Consider the following 19,400-nt stretch of genomic DNA (forward strand, 5'->3'; position numbering starts at 1 on the left):
GCTTCAGTAATAACCACGACTCCCACGGCAAAATAGTTTATAGATATTTCACTCTCACAATGTTTTTCATTGAAATTCACATTTATAGTAATTTCATTGAAATTCTATTTTAGCTTGGTACGTAGTTGTCTTACAACTTTACGTATTTCCTTAAACTCTTTATATTTACAAAAATGATTTATTGTGAAGAATAAATAATACCTGAAGAACAGCCTTATAATTTTCATGTAACGGGTTTCTTCCCTAAATTCAGTTCCTGTAAAAACGTGGTCACTCTTCATAAATTAGGAACATCTCAAGCCTAACAGCCTTATAATTTTCATGTACCGGTTTTCTTCCCTAAATTCAATTCCTGTAAAAACGTGGTCACTGTTCATAAATTAGGAACATCTCAAGCCTTGCAGTGATGTGCTATTGGGTGACTTACAGTCAAAAACTTTCGGAAGTGCTATATACCTTAGTAGAGTTTAAAAAAAAAGGTATAGGGTCATAGTAAATTTCCTTATTTGCTGAAAATATTGTGACACTTTACCCTTGGCTTGAAGTTTTAAGAGCTCCTTTAAAAGATCCGTCAAACTTCCATTGCTTAATATGTAAGAAACTGAATTGCATTCTGTGGGCTTTCAAATAATAAATGATGTGGTGTTGTGGTTGCCCTCAACTACGTACCCTCTGACTCAAAGTTGTAATATTGAAAGTTTAGGCTGGTTTCGTTCCCTAGGGGCTAGGACGCGTAGTTGCCGCATTACACGCCAAATACAGCTCAGCCTACAGTATACAACATGAGTGAATACACACTGTTCGAAGGTTCATGTCGCTCGGCCATTGCGAATTTTGAATGTTATATAGAAATATATAAATAAAAGATTGCAATTAAATAAATTCTGAAGGTATTATTTTAACGACTTTAAATGATTGGTACGATAGCAGAAGTACCCGTAAGAATGTCCTTTATTACTGTAAATCACATATTGGTGTCGATGGTCCAGCAATTATAAAAATGTACGTTGAATAACAGGGAAACAACAGACTCCTACTGCACTTAATTAGTTATGAATAACAACACAGATTGCGAGATATTCACTTCTATACGCATACTACGTCTTCACTGTAGAAGCCACGGAAATCTGACAAGTACACAAGTCGGCACTACGAAATATTTCCGGCACCACGCGCGAACTGCTCCCCCATTGTAGTTCCTGCGACCATCCATCGCGCCTTCCCGTCCAGCACGTTCTCGTGTCCTCTCCTGTATTCCCTTCTCCTCTCTCGAAACGATGCTCTTCTCCCACTTCCATCCACTTTCCCCATTGATGAGTGCTGTGATTGTCTAGAGCGGTCCCGCCATGTCTTCAAGCCAACGCACAGTCACAAACACAATGAATACTGGACTTACATTTAAATAACTTGAAATTAAATAAATATACCTACGGCTGGTCCATAAACACGCGCTAACACACGTTGTTAAATACATGAACAAATTAAACAGACATATATCAGAGGAGTAGCAAGCAAAAGTAGGCCAGTAGTCTAACGTCTCTGAGTTTTCTAAAACACAGTAAATTTCTTCATTAATAGCATATATCGGATATAAACAAAGCCATAGATCAATAAATATATTTATTAGCATGCTGCTACCGCTTTTCGTGTAAGTGTGGAGTACTTATGGCTTGACGCGATCGGTAGTAATAGGCCACTTTAACCTCCAATAACTCATGTACTATTCAAGTTACATGCCTGTAATTCATACCAATTTAGGTTTACACCAATAGCTTTCTAAAGACACGTCGCTCGACAAAATCGGATGAACAGTTTAGATTTTGGAAATCCGTTGCTGGGTGTTACTTACGTAATTTACAGTCAGATACTAAACTGTAAACTAATAAAGATATTAAAAATATGATTACACCATCAGAATCATCTTGCAAGTAATGGTAATGTACATGTTTCCTTTTGAGGTATCATGATTCATCTGGCTATTATTAATTTCTATGTTTTTGTTGTGGTCTTCAGTCCTGAGACTGGTTTGATGCAGCTCTCCATGCTGCTCTATCCTGTGCAAGCTTCTTCATGTCCCAGTATCTACTGCAACCTACATCCTTATGAATATGTTTAGTGTATTTCATCTCTTGGTTTACCTCTACGATTTTTACCCTCCACGCTGCCCTCCAATACTCAATTGGTGATCCCTTGATCCCTTTAGAATATGTCCTACCAACCAATCCCTTCTTCTAGTCACATTGTGCCACAAATGTCTCTTCTCCCCAATTCTATTCAATACCTTCTCATTAGTTATGTGACATACTCATATAATCTTCAGCATTCTTCTGTAGCACCACATTTCCAAAGCTTCTATTTTCTTCTTGTCTAAACTATTTATCGTCCACGTTTCACTTCCATACATGGCTTGATTTCTATATGAACTGTGAAATTTCTGCTATTATGGTCTAACAAAGTCCAACATCTTTGGCACTACCGGCATACAAATCTCCTGCATCGACACAAAGCACAGTCCTCATCACAGCTGTCAACATGGAATTCCCAGCCACGCGCTCCGTGGACCCCGGCTAACGATTGGCACCACGTGACCGAAGTCGAGCTGTGGGCCACCCAGTGGCCCCAACGCGGCTACGCCAACTCTGAATGTTTCCAAAGGAACACAACTCGCCCGTTACCTCACAGTACTCTGTTTTTAAGCAAGCAAATGAAGTTTCCAATTACGCTTTTCTTTTTTTGTGTTCGCTCTCTGAGTTTCTTTATATGCTTCTTCAGTAGAACTTTCTCTTCTCGTCGTCTGTCGTATTATGCTTTGAGGTTTTTGAATGTGGAAAACAATAACTGTGGTCATCATAAACAGATACCCTAGACACTTAAAGAATAATATTAGAATAATAATTTCACTGCATAAAAATATAAATTATCGTTATCAGTATGATAAGAACATCGAGATAGTTAAGTTATTGATTTCCTATGTGCTACTGATGCCACAGTAATAGCACTGACTTGCAAATTGTCAAAAAATCGGTTTGTGGGTAGTGGCCGTAAGATTTTATCTTTTATTTGTAAATAAAATGGAAACGTTGATGTTGACTTCGACAGAAGGCCCTTCTGGTTATTGGTCTGTGGAGTACAGTTCTCTTCTACATCAGCTGAGCAGACGTAACTGGCTCTAGCCGTATACCAGTTGCCTCGTTTCAAGTTTACAATCAAAATTATTGTTAGCTCTTGAACTTTTAAGGGAAGTCTCTAATTCCTGAAATCCAGATTACTTCCGTGTATTTACTTATGCACAATTAAAATTTAAATAAACTAATTGAACCTTCAAAAAACATTAAAATCATGTCATACTTTAGTTATACTAATATACCTCCTTGTAAATATGAAACATTTGTTGTTTTATCGTTTCGATTTGTCCAATGGAATTCTGAAGACTTTGCAGGCATATTTTCTTCATATTTTGTTAGACATACATATTGCTGAACTAAATACGTTACTAACAACAGAACAGCTGACACTGTGAACACAAGCAACTGACGGCATTCTTGAAAGCTTTACTACGAAAAACATGGCTACGATTTAGTGTCAGTTGACGCAAGCAGTGCCTTGGCCACTCTATGAAACTTTAACTCGTTTGTTACTCACCGTGTTCCAACATCGCAGCACCGGAGACCCTGCGTGGAGCCACGTTGTGAAGGGGGTGGGGGACGGGGGGGAGGGGGGAAGATCCTTTGCCTGGAGAGCCACTTGTGGTGTCATCTGCGACGCTGTCGCTGTCGTTGGATAGTGCTGTCGCTGTTAAGATTTCTTCAGTATGTCTGTTATCTGCCTAAGAGTGAGGAAAGTGTTATCATCGACGAGTAAGGATAATAGTAACACCCACCTCAAGCCTAAAGGGCGGCATGTGTCTGTTGTTAGTTCACATAGAGCCACAAGGTGTGTCCACCTTCTTGCGTTTTGGCCCCTGGCAAGGCAGACTTTGCGGTGGACGAACGAGCTGCCATCACGCGGGAGGTGCAAGTTTAATCCCGGTCGTGCTTGCGCAGCCAACCTGTGGCCAGGCGACGCGTCCGCTATTTATGGATGCAATTAGCTGCTCCCGTAAGGGAGAGGAATGGGGGAGGGGGCAGGACGAGGTGAGCATCCAGGACACCAACGTAGTTTTCCGATAAAAATTACAAGTTTGCGGTGCTTGGGCGACGGCGACACCGGTGTCGAGTGCGCAGTATTAATGCGGCGGGTCGCGTGTCGTCTTAATGAAGGGTATTAACTTCAGTACACCCCTGTTATGTAGTTTACCTCTAGAGTTCTGGTTGCAGTAAAGGCCTCAACCCATAGAGCTGCCAGAAAACTCGCTGTGATAAGTTCCTAACTGTGAAAGATTTATTGAAAGGAGGCATTTTATTACAGGTTGCCTCTTAACCGCTTCTCTCTGTCTGATTGAATCTTCCTAAAACTATCTACAGAAATTTCACAAAAATAATTACCAAACAGAGTATTTCCTAATTTGTGTACTGTGCAAAACTCTGACCGTACAGAATTATATAAAGACTTAGTATGATTTTCTCAACACTGTCTACAAGTTGAAGCTAACTGTTTCTATACAAATACAATTCCTCCACCGAATGTAACCAGATGTCTGAAACAAATTTCTAAAATAAATTTCTGAACGCAAAAAGAAATTCCTGGCTCTTAACTGTATTTTCATGTAAACTTCCGTGTATTTCTCGAAAGCAGCGCACAGAATACAGCAGCAAAGGAACATTAAAAACTACGACCGAAAGTTCCGTACCACTAAGTGCTATGTGCGTACATAATAAACTGAATGAGGTGTGGCGATTTTAACTGGTAAGAAATGACTTCTGAAAAAAAAAATTAAATGCAACACTACACTCAAAAGCAATGCTTTAAAAATCAACTGAATATTCAGATACGTATTTACATAAGATGACTTAAAGAAATGATCGTATGTAAGTGGAATCTCATCTTCCTATTAGAGCACCCACATAACAATTATACTATCTGAGCTTCGTTACTGCAATCTCAATAACACAGTGCTATTCGCTTGCGTGATTGCCTCAATCTCTGAACACCCCAGATAACGTCAAAAATAATCTCCGTACCTTTTCTCTCCATAATTACATCATAAATATTCATACTCGAGTTCCATCAATCACTAATCACACTCATAAAGAAAATTTCCTGACCATTCTTCAAAATACAGCTGAACTTAGAACGTGTGTAGTTTTGCCAGCGCTGTCAACGAGAGGCGGAGAAGCAACACGAAGTCTTTTTTTTTTTTTAAAGCAATAGTCAAAAATTACTCTGCTACGTGGCCTTTGCTCCATGTGAGCTATGCATATCGATATTTACATAAGAAAATGAATTTATAGAGTGACCAAAACAGTGTATGTACCTCACGAAGAGATATCAGTTATCTTGTTTTATACAGCTGTGGATTCAAAACAGTGTAGAGACGATTGTATTGGTTGTCTGTACATAGACAAATAGTCAACCAGCAGTCGGCAGAGGTAAAAATAGAAGTACACAACTACATGATGGCCAAGTTATGGGGTTCACTGGATATACATATAAACAAATATACCCATATATCCCATAGGTTAAAATTCTTTGCCTCTCATATTGGCCTAAATTACGTCCCAAATATTCCCACTTGGGTCCCGCTACATTCTACTAGACCGCCGGCACGGTAGCTCAGCGTGTTCGGTCAGAGGTTTAGCCGCTCTCTGTAATAAAAAAAAACTGAGTTAACGGAACGACGATCGACTTGAACAGACGTCATGGGACGTCCTCGACGAACAAATAGAACGAACAGTCACGAACAAAATTAGATAAAAATAAGATCCGTGGTTTCGGATAAGTGTACTTGACGTTATCGGTCCCGGGTTCGAACCCCGCCATTGCTTAAATTTTTAATAAAATCCATCAGAAATGGGGTCAAAGACTTCCAGCATGAGAAGTCACCTTGATTCAACCAACGGCCTTGTTAAAGAGGGGTGGGAAACTGCCCATAAAAGCAGGAGAATCAGCAATATCAACGGCGTCAGGATGCAGAAGGATGCACAAGGCAATGGAAACCGCCGCATCAAAGACACGTAATGTGTATCTGCAAGACATGTCACCCGTAATTGAAAAAGTTCATGGCGATCTCACATTGGCAAAAGATTCCGGAACAGTTCCCCATTCGGATCTCCGGGAGGGGACTGACAAGGGGGAGGTGACCATGAAAAGGAGACTGAGTAATGGAAGAAAGGATAACGCTCTACGAGTCGGGGCGTGGTAAGTCAGAAGTTTGGAAAGGGAAAATCAAAGGCTTAGTCTAGGTATAGAGGGGATCAGAGGAGTGAAGCGGAAATATGACAAGGGTTTCTGGTCAGATGAGTACAGGGTAAAATTGACAACAGCAGAAAACGGTGTAATGGGAGTAGGATGTTTTATGAATAGGACGGTAGGACAGGGAGTTAGTTACTGTGAGCAGTTCAGTCACAGGGTTACTCTCATCGGAATCGACAGCAAACCAGCGCAGGCAACAATATTCCAGATACAAGTGCATACACCGCAAGTGCAAGATGAAGAGATTGAGAAAGTACACGAGATTATTAACTGGTGACTCAGTACGTTAGGGGAGATGAAAAACTAGTAGTTATGGGTGTTGTGGTTGGCAAGAGTGCCGACACAGTTTTACTAAAGGAGGCCGAAATGCACGCGTTTTAGCTCACGCAGGCTGGCGTGAGGTCTGGAACATGACAAGGAAATTAGAATTTAGAAAAACGGACGTAGCTGGTGGAATACTTAACTTTAATCCATTAATGATGAACGTCGGTCTTGATTGTACATGATTCACAATATCAATAGTAACTGATAATGGCGCCTTGCTAGGTCGTAGCAAATGACGTAGCTGAGGGCTAAGCTAAACTATCGTCTCGGCAAATGAGAACGTAAGTAAGCAGTGAACCATCGCTAGCAAAGTCGGTTGCACAACTGGGGCGAGTGCTAGGAAGTCTCTCTATACCTGCCGTGTGGCGGCGCTCGGTCTGCAATCACTGATAGTGGCGACACGCGGGTCCGACGTATACTAACGGACCGCGGCCGATTTAGAGGCTACCACCTAGCAAGAGTGGTGTCTGGCGGTGACACCACAATGGGGAACTGGAATGCGGCTGTACGGAAAGAAGTAGAAGAAAGGGTAAGGGGCCATACGCCGTTGCTAATAGGAATGAGAGACGAGGAAAACTGAGTTCTCCAGTAAATTCTGATAATAATAGCGAATACTTTGTTCAAGAAACACAAGAGGAGGAGGAATACTTGGGAAAGGCCGGGAGGTACGGGACGCAAAGTTTCAGTTACATTATGTCATTGTCAGGCAGAGATTTCTAAATCAGATAGTGGACTGCAAGGCGTACCCAGGAGCAGATAGAGACTCAAATCACAAATTAGTAGTGATGAAGAGTAGGCTGAAGGAAGTTCTAAGGAATGAAGACATATGCATGACATTCTCTGAGGTTACAGATACTGCGATAAGGAACAGCTCAGTATGCAGTTCAGTTGAATAAGAGTGTAAATTTCTATAAAGGCCAATCGGAAATGTAGGAAAGAAAAACGTAGGTACCAAGAAGGTAATTGCCAAGAAACCATGGGTAACAAAAGAAATACTTCAGTTGGGAAATTCGAGAATACAGGAAAACAAATCACTTAGGAATGAAATAAACAGGAAATGCAGGGAAGCTGATGTGAAACAGCAATATGAAAAGTATGAAGATATGGAATGATTGTGGGAAGGGCAGACTCAGCATATACTAAAGCCTAAAACAGCTTCGGTAAAATTAATAGTAGTGAGCAGTGGTGGTAAGGTTAAGAGTGTAATGGGAATTCTACTGTTAAATGCAGGGGAGAGAGCTGATGGGTGGAAAGAGTGCACTGAGGACCTCTATGAGATGGAAAACCTGTTTGATCTGTGATACAAAAAAGAAACAGGACTCGCTGTAAAAGAGATAGGGGATCCAGTATTAGAAGCTACAGTAGAATCAGAACTTAAAAGAGCTATCGAAGACTTAGAATCAAATAAGGCAGAAGGGATAGGTAACATTCTATCAGAATATCTAAAATAATCGGGGGAAGTGGCAAAAAAACGACTGTTGACGTTGGTGTGTAGAACATATGAGTTTGGCGATATACCCTCTACCTTACGGAAAACATCATCCACACAATTCGGAAGGTTGCAAGAGCCAATAAGTGCGAGAATTATCAGACATTCAGCTTAACAGCTCATGGACCCATGTTGCTGACACGGATAGTATACAGATATTATACAGAAGAATGGAATAGACTATTTAGGACGTCTTCGATGACGATGAGTTTGGCTTTAGGAGAAGTAAAGGCACCAGAGGGACAATTCTGAAGTTGCGATTGATAATGGAAGGGAGACTGAAAAAATGGAGACACATTCATAGGATTTGTCGACCTGGAAGAGCGTTTTACAATAACACATGGCGCGGTATTCGATAAACTGAGAAAAATAGGCGTACGCTTTAGGAAAGCTCGAGTAATTTATAATGTGTACAAAACCTGAGAGGAAATAATAAGAGTGGAAGACCACGAACGAAGTGTTCGAATTAAGGAGGGTGTAAGACGGGGCTTTAGTCTTGCGCTCCTACTATTCAATCTATATGATAAAATACTCTGATGATTTTGCTTACTCAGTGAAAGTAAAGAAGAATTACAGGATCAACGAATGGAATGAACGTTTAATGAATGTAGATTATGGACTGACAGTAAATCGAGAAAGACGAAAGTAATGAGAAGTAGCAGAAATCAGAACAGCGAGAAACTTAAAATCACGATTGATGATCACAAAGTAGATGCAGTTAAGGAATTCTGATGCCTAGGCAGCAAAATAACTCATGACGAACGAATCGAGACGAACATAAAAAACGAGGCAGCACTGGCAAAAAAGAGCGTTCCTGGCCAAGAGAAGTCTACTATTATTAGATAGTAGGCGGTGATGATTCAAATGGTTGGTGATCTACAGATACCAGTCTTTGGATGCTTGCCCCTATTTTGACTGGGCTAGAAGTAGTAAATCCTTTTACACGTCGGTCAGGGGCCTGACGATGACATTATATATGGTCGAAACTGGTTGCTCAATAAAATAACAATTTGGAAATTTAGGTTACAGACGGCTCAAAGGAGGTTTGATTTGAAATTCTCTGAGACGATAAAAATATACTTCACTACTTGGTCGTAAGGTATTTGGCTGAAAAGTACCAGGATCACCAATGGGTAGTTATTCGAGCGGCCAACTCTACCGAAACGAAAAATTTAAAAACGGCCACGTTGTTTCTTCAATTGTGAAAGCATTTTCTGTCGAATTAGTAACGTTCTGACGACTCGTGCCTAGGGTTTCTTTCAATTTTAGATGGCGTGATTATGCCAAAATATGATCTAAGCTCTTTCATTCACATAATCACGGAAGAATTAGTACCAGAACTAATTTTAATTGTAGTGAGAGAATTGTAACCTCTGATTCATTTTCATTTGTGGCGAAGCTTTTTCCTCCAAGCTTTTTTTCCCTTGAACAATAATAATTCTGGGTTCCTCAATGGCTGAGTTGAAGTCATTCCATTGGGCGCCACTTCGGTGAACTGCGTGTCCCTACTCTATCCCAGTTAGCGAATTTGGGGAAGGGGGCCTACAGTTTAACGTGGAATCTGAACCTCGTATTGTTTCTGGCCACTCCTCATATAGTTAAGAGATGAAGACTAGATTAAAGGCAGTCTGAAAATTTCCTTGATCCGGCCGGGAGTCAATCCCACAACCCCTCGATACCCAAAGACACGCTTCACCACTATGTAAGGGTGCCGTTGTTGTAATCGATTGTTAACACCTATTTTTGGTGAATATCATATCGCTGGCCTTCTAGAAGCTTCGACTACAAAACGGTTCTCGTCAGCTAAGTGGGAGTCTCCCGTCAGATCACACACACCTATGCAGATTCGTGTAAACAGGGCAGTTTGGGACGAACGGCCAGTGAGAACAGTCATGGTGAGGCCCCAGTGTTGGTCGGCTTATGATAATGTGAAGAAATATCACCATGATTAATATTTTGGGTAGTTCAGTGAAAGGTTTAAGCAGTTCTATAAATGTGAAAAAAGTTTCATCAAATTATTTGCAACGGATCGGAAGTTATCAATAGATTTGAAACCTCTGGATATTATGAGTGTTGCCGCCATTATTGTCACGTGGTTGTCTCAATATCACGAAAGTGACCGTTGATATTATCAAATCTTGGGAGAAGTTGTTTCGTGAGTCAATCAATCGGTCTAACCCTTCAGAATGTTATTTTCAAATTAACTTTTATGTTGCGGCTAGATGGAGTGACAGCTGTCATCTTGCACATGAGGCTGCTTAGGAAACATTTTCCTTCTCTTTGTAACCTCCCCCTCACTTATCGACCTTAATGACAGTGAAAAATTAAACCGCGTTTACCTAATGGAAATTTGAGAATAGCAATCGTCACCGAAGTTAATCTGTCGGTAAAGAGGGAGGAAAGGGTTACATCTAAATGAAATGAAGAATGCTAATGAAACAGGTGGAAATTGATTTTGAAAAGGGGTAAAGTTAATAAAGAAAGTAAATGTGCGGCCGTTACGTTAACAATTAACTAGCGTTAATTAGATATTTGAGATTTGGGGGAAATTACGGTCGCCAGTCCTAATGACAATTACCTTAGTAACTGAAAAAGAAAAGTTATTACACATATAATTAGCACTAGAAGTGTGGCAACTGAAGGTTGACACGTGTAGTGTGAAAACTGAAAGTTTGTCAGAAGTAATAAATTTCGCTACACTCTGACTTAATATAGCAAAAGAATTAACAAAACAGGAAAATCGAAAGTTAATTTAGTGACTGAAGTTAATAGTGAGCTTTCTTTCTGAAGCACATCGAAATTCAGTAAAATACCGTTAGTCTTGGGCTACCTCAACAATCATTTCAAAATCTACTTGAATCTACGCAATTTAGAAATAAGAGATTTAACTTTGAACTTGAATTAAATGATTCTGAATAATTAACAATAGTAAAATTTAGTACGTACCAAGCTGAGCTGCAGTCACAGGTAAGCTAAAATACGGTAACAAAACTCGCACTCTTAATTTGTGCTTGTGTAATCTGAATATTGTAGCCAGCTATGAATACTTTAACTGAACTTTGAAATTAAAGCAGTGAAATGATGTTACTTTAATGCTGGCGTCTGAATTTCAACGACACTCGGGTTGATTCCGGAAAAGAAAGGGACCCTGCTTGGTAATGCAATTGGGACAATGAGCAACAAAGGTTCATGCTACGTTGCTGTAATTTTGTGATTCGAACAGTTTGAAAAGCTGAGGTCTGCCATACAGTTCTAAAACTTTACGTGCTTCCAGTCTTCCTTGTTGGTTGATTGAAGGTTTGAAGCCGTCGATCGAGGAGGTGGCGACAGTCACTCATTGTCGGCCATCGCTGTTGCAGAAGCTGGATGTTGGCGCGCCTTCTTCTCGACACGATCACCAGGCGAAACGGGCTCTTGATGTGCGCCAGCTAATGCTTCCCGTCCGCGACACCATGTCAGAAACTATCATCGCAAGTCGAGCGCAATTACGTGCTGCCAAACCCCGAAAGCGCGGCAACTCCCGGGAGCTTGACACAACACACCTGCTCCACTCGCTCCTCCAGCCAGACTCCCCTTCTGCCCGCGCTCCACGCGACAGAGTTAACACTACCAAAGATCCTACACACTTTGATTCTTCACACGACCTATCGATGTAATCGTTCGATAGCAGTTTTCCCTAGGCAAGACCCAGCGTAAAAATACAAATAATATTTACGAAACAAACAAATATAAATGCATATATATACAAACAGTAAAACAATTACAATATATAAAGAGACAGAAATGTCATATCTTGAGGTAACAAAACAAGGAAAAAATTATAGTACAATAGATGGAAATAGAGGATATGCATTTCCGGCGTTACATCTTGATAGTTAATAAACTTTATTTCCATAGAGTGGCTTTTGTCATTTCAAGAATATTGCCAAATATGGATCCCCATAATGTTAGTAAGTGCATAGGGTGATTTTAGGCTCCGGTATACTCGAATTCAGAAACCGCCTACGTGTCGGTGTAACCACCAATCCCGTTTTTCTACTTATGAATAGCCTAGGCTTGTTAAATAATTAACTAGGCCAGCAGGTCCGACATCCAATGTGTAATGTTTTGTATATATCTCTGAAAATTCATTTTGCATTGCATACCATAAATCGCATAGCATATCGTATCAAACTCGAGGTGAATGTTTGCCAGTATGAGGTTCTAGTACAACACCACCACTCTCTAGTGAGTAACATTGACATATAAACAAATAGCCGCAGTTTCCACATTTACTTAATAGTCTAATCACCTTATGTATCCCGTTTGACATTCACATGTTGCTGCTTAATGCCAGTTTTACTATTGACAACAGCGTCTAATGGATTAACTTTTCGATTTACGACTGGGCTGTGAGACATCGTAGCTTCCCGATTGTGTGAGGGCTAATCATTGCAACACCTTAGGCTTCACCTGTAACGGTGCGAAAACGGTAGTGTTCTCTACAAACGACTACACAACAGCTGAAGCAATTTACAGAGTTTTCATTCACTGTGAATCCCATCAATTCTTAAGAAGCTAATTAGTAAAAACACGGTTGATGGCTCTTAAATATTAGCAGTCCTTTGTGTTATGCTGCCACCCTGCCCCTTCCAGTAAAAATATGTATGGCGTGATTTATTAATGTCTTGAATGGCTGCAAACACATCAAATGCCATTATATCTTACATGTCATTAGATTAATTTAACTATCTGCCTATCTAATTGGTCTCTTAAACTGTACAACCTTATAAATAACCGATGTTTAAAATTTCCTGGTGTATAGATCCTCCTGTTAAATTTTGTAAGCACTACCGAATGTCGGTAAGTTACTGCAGTGATATTTCGTCGGACAGTCGTGTAGTAATCTTCTCATACACCTGCAAATGGTAGAAGACTCTGTGCCAATATATCGTAGTGAGAAGTTGCTGAGGTCTGGCAATTCCGTCGAAATTTCGTATCACATTTAAAGAAGCCTTCGAAATGCACAATTTTGTCTCTGTTGTTTGTTACAGTCTCAAATGTCATCTTCAGTAATGTCTACTCCATACAGGTTACGGTTTTGTCCTATTCATACATTGTTTCCATGTGTTTTTCTTACGGAAATTCTATCATATCTTCACTTTCCATCGTATACATTTCCGAATAGTTTTATTCGTCACATTAGATCAAAATTCTACTATCCCTTTGCTCGAAACTTTCACATCCTCTTTCATAATTACATTGTTCTCTTCGAAATTTTCATTTTCGATATGTTAAATAACTGGCACTCTACCAGGAAATAAACATATGCCTACGCATATATATCGGGAAAGGTTTCATTCTGAAACACTTTGACATAAGAAGAGACCTGAACGTCCCACTTTGGTTGGCGAACGATACAACTTCAGCTTTCAAGTAATACACCGTACGAAAGTATAAGTGCATGGAGGTAACTGAACGTCACCGCGTAAATACGTAATATTGGTTTTACGGTGACGAATACTTTAAAGTCCTACATGTGGTGTTTATATGTCAGAAACATGTTTAGTTTATAGATTATTTGACGAAAAGAGAAAAACTTCTCAACGCTGTTCCAAGCATGATTTGTTGCACATCGATTACAGAGCATTACAGCTCCATTCTTAACGCAAATAATTCATTTCATCCTTCTGTAGCCGTACAAATGGTGTACCAACACCCTACCACTTATAGAAGTCAAATTAATAAGATGAATTGTTTGTATTGAAAATGGGGTTTGGACGTCCATCAGATTACGCACGAAGTGGAAAAGCATCAATTAAATGCGTATTAATCTGAACTGTTATGCATAAGGATGAAAGCGAAGGCTAAGTGTCGCATCTAGTCTAAGATTCCACAAAAGGCCCTTGCGGGAGAAAATGTAGAGCTCACTTTACAACCTCGGGAGTCACCTCTGAGATAACGAACGGAGCCACGCTTACCGAATTTTAATGGCTCTATCCGACCTCTAGACGGAGGATGGGAGCACGCCACTGCAGAAGCTGCGACACGAACAACTTATCGGCATGCTCTCGTGAATTCTTAGAAGGGATTGTGTGCCATATTAGACCTGATGTTACAAAGTTTATTGCTGTGATTATTAACTGAACTGGCCATACCTAAACGACCCCTTATGAACATAAGCAGGTTTCGAGAAAAATTCAAAAACCTCTCTTTATAATGAAGATCTCAGTCCCAGAACAGCTACTTTTTATATCAGCTGTGAAGATCACAGATTTTATACAACAAAAAAGTTAATTGTGTGTATTAAATGGGAAAAAATTAATAAGCTTCCATGATCTTCGATATAACGGCCTTCTGGCAATCACTCCAGAAAAGTGCTTCTCTTCGCTTCTAATATTTAAGTTTTATCTTTTTAAAAACAGACGCAGACACCAGGATGTTAGAAAAATATTTATAATTTGTTTACCATTTGTTTATCAGTGCGTGTAGGACTGGCATGTATTTCTACAACTGGGATTCAAAATGAATTTGTTTTTGTCTACGACAATAGACGTTTCTTTAGAGACTATATTTACGTCAAAGTACTTCTGTACATAACTAACAAAACTGTACATTATCTGTCACTGTAGTTTTTGTTGTCATCTTGGAGATTCCACTGCGAGTCATCCTTTCTACCGGAAATTCGGTCATCACCTCTGAAAAACAAAAATATACTCCATGTTCTCAGATGAACTGTAATAAGGTTTTTCTTAGCCAGGACGAATTCCTGCCAAAATGCTGTAGAAGAAGAGGCATTACTGTACTAATTAATGATGATAATTCTCTTTCGCTATTTTTGCTTAATCCCTCCCTGTTTGTCCATGTAATCTGCTTACTAGTAATTAGTTGTTATTTTACTCATTGGTAGGTAATTATTATTAGTAACTCATTTGCGTCCCAGAAGACACTGGCTACAAACATTCCGCTTGTTATGGTTCAGCATCAGTGGTTGAAATGTAATGCTTTCCCCACTTTCCGGTTATGAACTGGTCTCATTCACAGACTCAAATAAGACACAAAAACAGGAAGATTGCCTTTAAAATGATAGAATTTTGCTGTGAAATTTGATTTTGCCGTTATAATTGAGCAGCATTTAATGCCAGTCACGAAGCAAAAGACTTACTCGTAATCAGTTCTTTTACCTACGGTTGCACTGTGGTGAACATCTTGACACAGCGCACCAGACCCCTTCCAAATCTTCATCAACGTAAGTGATATTATCATAGGTAATTAACCGCCCTAAACAAAAATCTCTATGACAACGGGCAAACAGTGTGACTCGATGTCTGGACAGGTAAGTGCCAAATAAGGAATCCTAATTTTCCTTTTACGATGCTCAGTGAATTTTTTTTTTCTTCTTGTCGCTTCGTTAGCCTTTTGGAGCGGTTGGTCACTGATAAGTTTCATCATGGAATTTCACCAAAGTTCAGAATTGACGTAACACTATAGATTCCTTACAGCTGCGGGGTAAGTTACTTTTAAAGCAGGTGGAAGCCAATGACATACCGCCTCTAATAGGACAATAGCAGGCATAGAGAACGAGGTGCAAATCAACATCGGCATTGGGAAACTGCTTTACAACAGTAACATTCCGCAGAAGCAGTTGACGCCTGATTTAAATCATTTCAGAAAATGTTTTAACATGACGTAATAGAACGTAATTTATATTAACGCCTATTCAGAATTAGAGAAAAGGGATTTCTTGTTGATCTCACAGTACATACCGTTCATAAGACCCGCTTCAAAAGGTTAGACAGCTGCATCTAAGTTCTGTTTCCTGACTGTTATATACATAGCTGTGGCATAATTTAGGTACATCATGGTGGGAGCTGAAAAAAACCGTAATGTGAGCTACTAGATGCGAGGAACAGTATTTACGAAACAGTAACTAACAGAAATATCACAGTCGAGGCAGTGCATCAAAACAACTCAATTTATTTAGTATGAAGAAGTAAAAACATGTTCAGAAAACTATATATTATTTTCCTTTGTTCCAAATCCATGGTCCCTAAACGAATGATGATAATTGTTTGTCGTGCATGCTGATGCCGTTAACTTGCAAATTAAGTTTTGTTTTCATAATAGTATAATTCTTTTGTGTATTTCAGCGACCACATCAACCCAACTCAATAAATATGATCTAAACGTGAAGTTGACATTGTATTAGATGACGATCAGTTTAGTTTTGAAAGGTAATGGCATCAGAGAGGCAGTTCTGACGTTGCGATTGGTACTGGTAGCAACACTTACGGAAAATCAAGACCCCGGCGTAAGATTTTTCGACCTATAAATATGATTCTACAATATTAAATGGTGCAAAATGTTAGAATTCCTAAGTAAAATTAGTCTAAGTTGTATGGAAAGAAGGGTAATATACAATATGTAACTGTGATACATAGTCACCTGCGTCATAGCTGTGACGTCTGCACCCAGAAGGGCAAGGCTAAGTAGCGTGATCTGTGTACAACGCATACAACACTTCCTTTTATCAGAGAATTTGGATGGCCAAACAGACAACGAATGGTGCTTGAATACGGCCTATGCCAGGTGTTGTGCAATAGCGCATAAATAAGCCAAAAGTCAAGAGTGGAAGAGGTCATGGAGTCATTTAAGAAACTGATGGTGACTGTCGACCAGACTTCGTTGGAAATGATAGAAGATTACCATGTAATACAGGCATTAAAGCACAGGCTGCCTGTTATAAACTTAAAAACACAACGTTTACTCCATTTTCGGTTCAATTACTCGTATATTGTGATAAAAAATACTTCTATTCTCGGTATTCGTACTAGATATGGAGGAGTAAATCCAAACTATTTAGGGGTGTTAACTACACTCCTGGAAATTGAAATAAGAACACCGTGAATTCATTGTCCCAGGAAGGGGAAACTTTATTGACACATTCCTGGGGTCAGATACATCACATGATCACACTGACAGAACCACAGGCACATAGACACAGGCAACAGAGCATGCACAATGTCGGCACTAGTACAGTGTTATCCACCTTTCGCAGCAATGCAGGCTGCTATTTTCCCATGGAGACGATCGTAGAGATGCTGGATGTAGTCCTGTGGAACGGCTTGCCATGCTATTTCCACCTGGCGCCTCAGTTGGACCAGCGTTCGTGCTGGACGTGCAGATCGCGTGAGACGACGCTTCATCCAGTCCCAAACATGCTCAATGGGGGACAGATCCGGAGATCTTGCTGGCCAGGGTAGTTGACTTACACCTTCTAGAGCACGTTGGGTGGCACGGGATACATGCGGACGTGCATTGTCCCGTTGGAACAGCAAGTTCCCTTGCCGGTCTAGGAATGGTAGAACGATGGGTTCGATGACGGTTTGGATGTACCGTGCACTATTCAGTGTCCCCTCGACGATCACCAGTGGTGTACGGCCAGTGTAGGAGATCGCTCCCCACACCATGATGCCGGGTGTTGGCCCTGTGTGCCTCGGTCGTATGCAGTCCTGATTGTGGCGCTCACCTGCACGGCGCCAAACACGCATACGACCATCATTGGCACCAAGGAAGAAGCGACTCTCATCGCTGAAGACGAAACGTCTCCATTCGTCCCTCCATTCACGCCTGTCGCGACACCACTGGAGGCGGGCTGCACGATGTTGGGGCGTGAGCGGAAGACGGCCTAACGGTGTGCGGGACCGTAGCCCAGCTTCTTGGAGACGGTTGCGAATGGTCCTCGCCGATACCCCAGGAGCAACAGTGTCCCTAATTTGCTGGGAAGTGGCGGTGCGGTCCCCTACGGCACTGCGTAGGGTCCTACGGTCTTGGCGTGCATCCGTGCGTCGCTGCGGTCCGGTCCCAGGTAGACGGGCACGTGAACCTTCCGCCGACCATTGGCGACAACATCGATGTACTGTGGAGACCTCACGCCCCACGTGTTGAGCAATTCGGCGGTACGTCCACCCGGCCTCCCGTATGCACACTATACGCTCTCGCTCAAAGTCCGTCAACTGCACCTACGGTTCACGTCCACGCTGTCGCGGCATGCTACCAGTGTTAAAGACTGCGATGGAGCTCCGTATGCCACGGCAAACTGGCTGACACTGACGGCGGCGGTGCACAAATGCTGCGCAGCTAGCGCCGTTCGACGGCCAACACCGCGGTTCCTGGTGTGTCCGCTGTGCCGTGCGTGTGATCATTGCTTGTACAGCCCTCTCGCAGTGTCCGGAGCAAGTATGGTGGGTCTGACACACCGGTGTCAATGTGTTCTTTTTTCCATTTCCAGGAGTGTATTTTTGTTTCTGAAGTAGGTGACTGTAAAAAGATTTTTTTTTCAGTAACCACGACAGTTTTCATACTACATCACCCTCTCTCGTAATAACGTGGAAACCAGATTTGCTTTTCAAAGGTGCTGTTTTATTTTCATTTACTGTTAAATTCTCTATGTGCTGTGGTTGTTGCAAAGTAATTAAAAAGAGTAAAATCTTCTGCGATTCACTGCAGTGAAATCAGTGACGAAACAACTGTAACAACGACAGACTCGTTCTGTTTCAGCGATGACGGACGGCCCGCGTTTCGTGGAGCCAATCTCCAACGTGACGGTCGCCCTCGGAAGGGATGCCTCGCTGTCCTGCGTCGTCGACAACCTGGGACAGTTCAAGGTCAGTAGGCGACACTGTTAACTCGCATCACGTCGTAAGACGCCTCTGCGCAAAGAGAGAGAGAGAGAGAGAGAGAATTGTGGAGTGAACAGGATTTGCAGAGAGCTGCCAGGCACCTTCCGTGTTGCCAGTCGCTTGAAACTGTTACTATGGCCGATAACTTCTGTCGCATGGATTTCGTCAAGGACTGCCCGTGACTGTAGCTTTAAATTACCCACATGCTTTTTTTCTAGAAATGCACTAATGTCAGCGGCCGTGCGGTTCTGGCGCTACAGTCCGGAACCGCGGGACTAAATGGCTCTGAGCACTATGGGACTTAACATCTATGGTCATCAGTCCCCTAGAACTTAGAACTACTTAAACCTAACTAACCTAAGGACAGCACACAACACCCAGCCATCACGAGGCAGAGAAAATCCCTGACCCCGCCGGGAATCGAACCCGGGAACCCGGGCGTGGGAAGCGAGAACGCTACCGCACGACCACGAGATGCGGGCGAACCGCGGGACTGCTACGGTCGCAGGTTCGAATCCTGCCTCGGGCATGGATGTGTGTGATGTCTTTAGGTTAGTTAGGTTTAAGTAGTTCTA

General features: G+C 41.4%; 1 protein-coding gene across 2 annotated transcripts in view; it reads left to right on the forward strand.

Annotated features, from left to right (window-relative positions):
- Positions 1-19,400, forward strand: part of LOC126094596 (lachesin) — a 326,905-nt gene that overhangs the window by 16,153 nt on the left and 291,352 nt on the right. For both annotated transcript variants that reach the window (XM_049909067.1, XM_049909076.1), the window contains exon 2: positions 18,704-18,810. In XM_049909067.1, coding sequence (XP_049765024.1) covers positions 18,704-18,810 — 107 coding nt within the window. The remainder of the gene's footprint in view (positions 1-18,703; positions 18,811-19,400) is intronic.

The sequence above is a fragment of the Schistocerca cancellata genome, chromosome 1, assembly GCF_023864275.1.
Source record: "Schistocerca cancellata isolate TAMUIC-IGC-003103 chromosome 1, iqSchCanc2.1, whole genome shotgun sequence".
In the NCBI taxonomy this organism is placed as follows: Eukaryota; Metazoa; Arthropoda; class Insecta; order Orthoptera; family Acrididae; genus Schistocerca; species Schistocerca cancellata.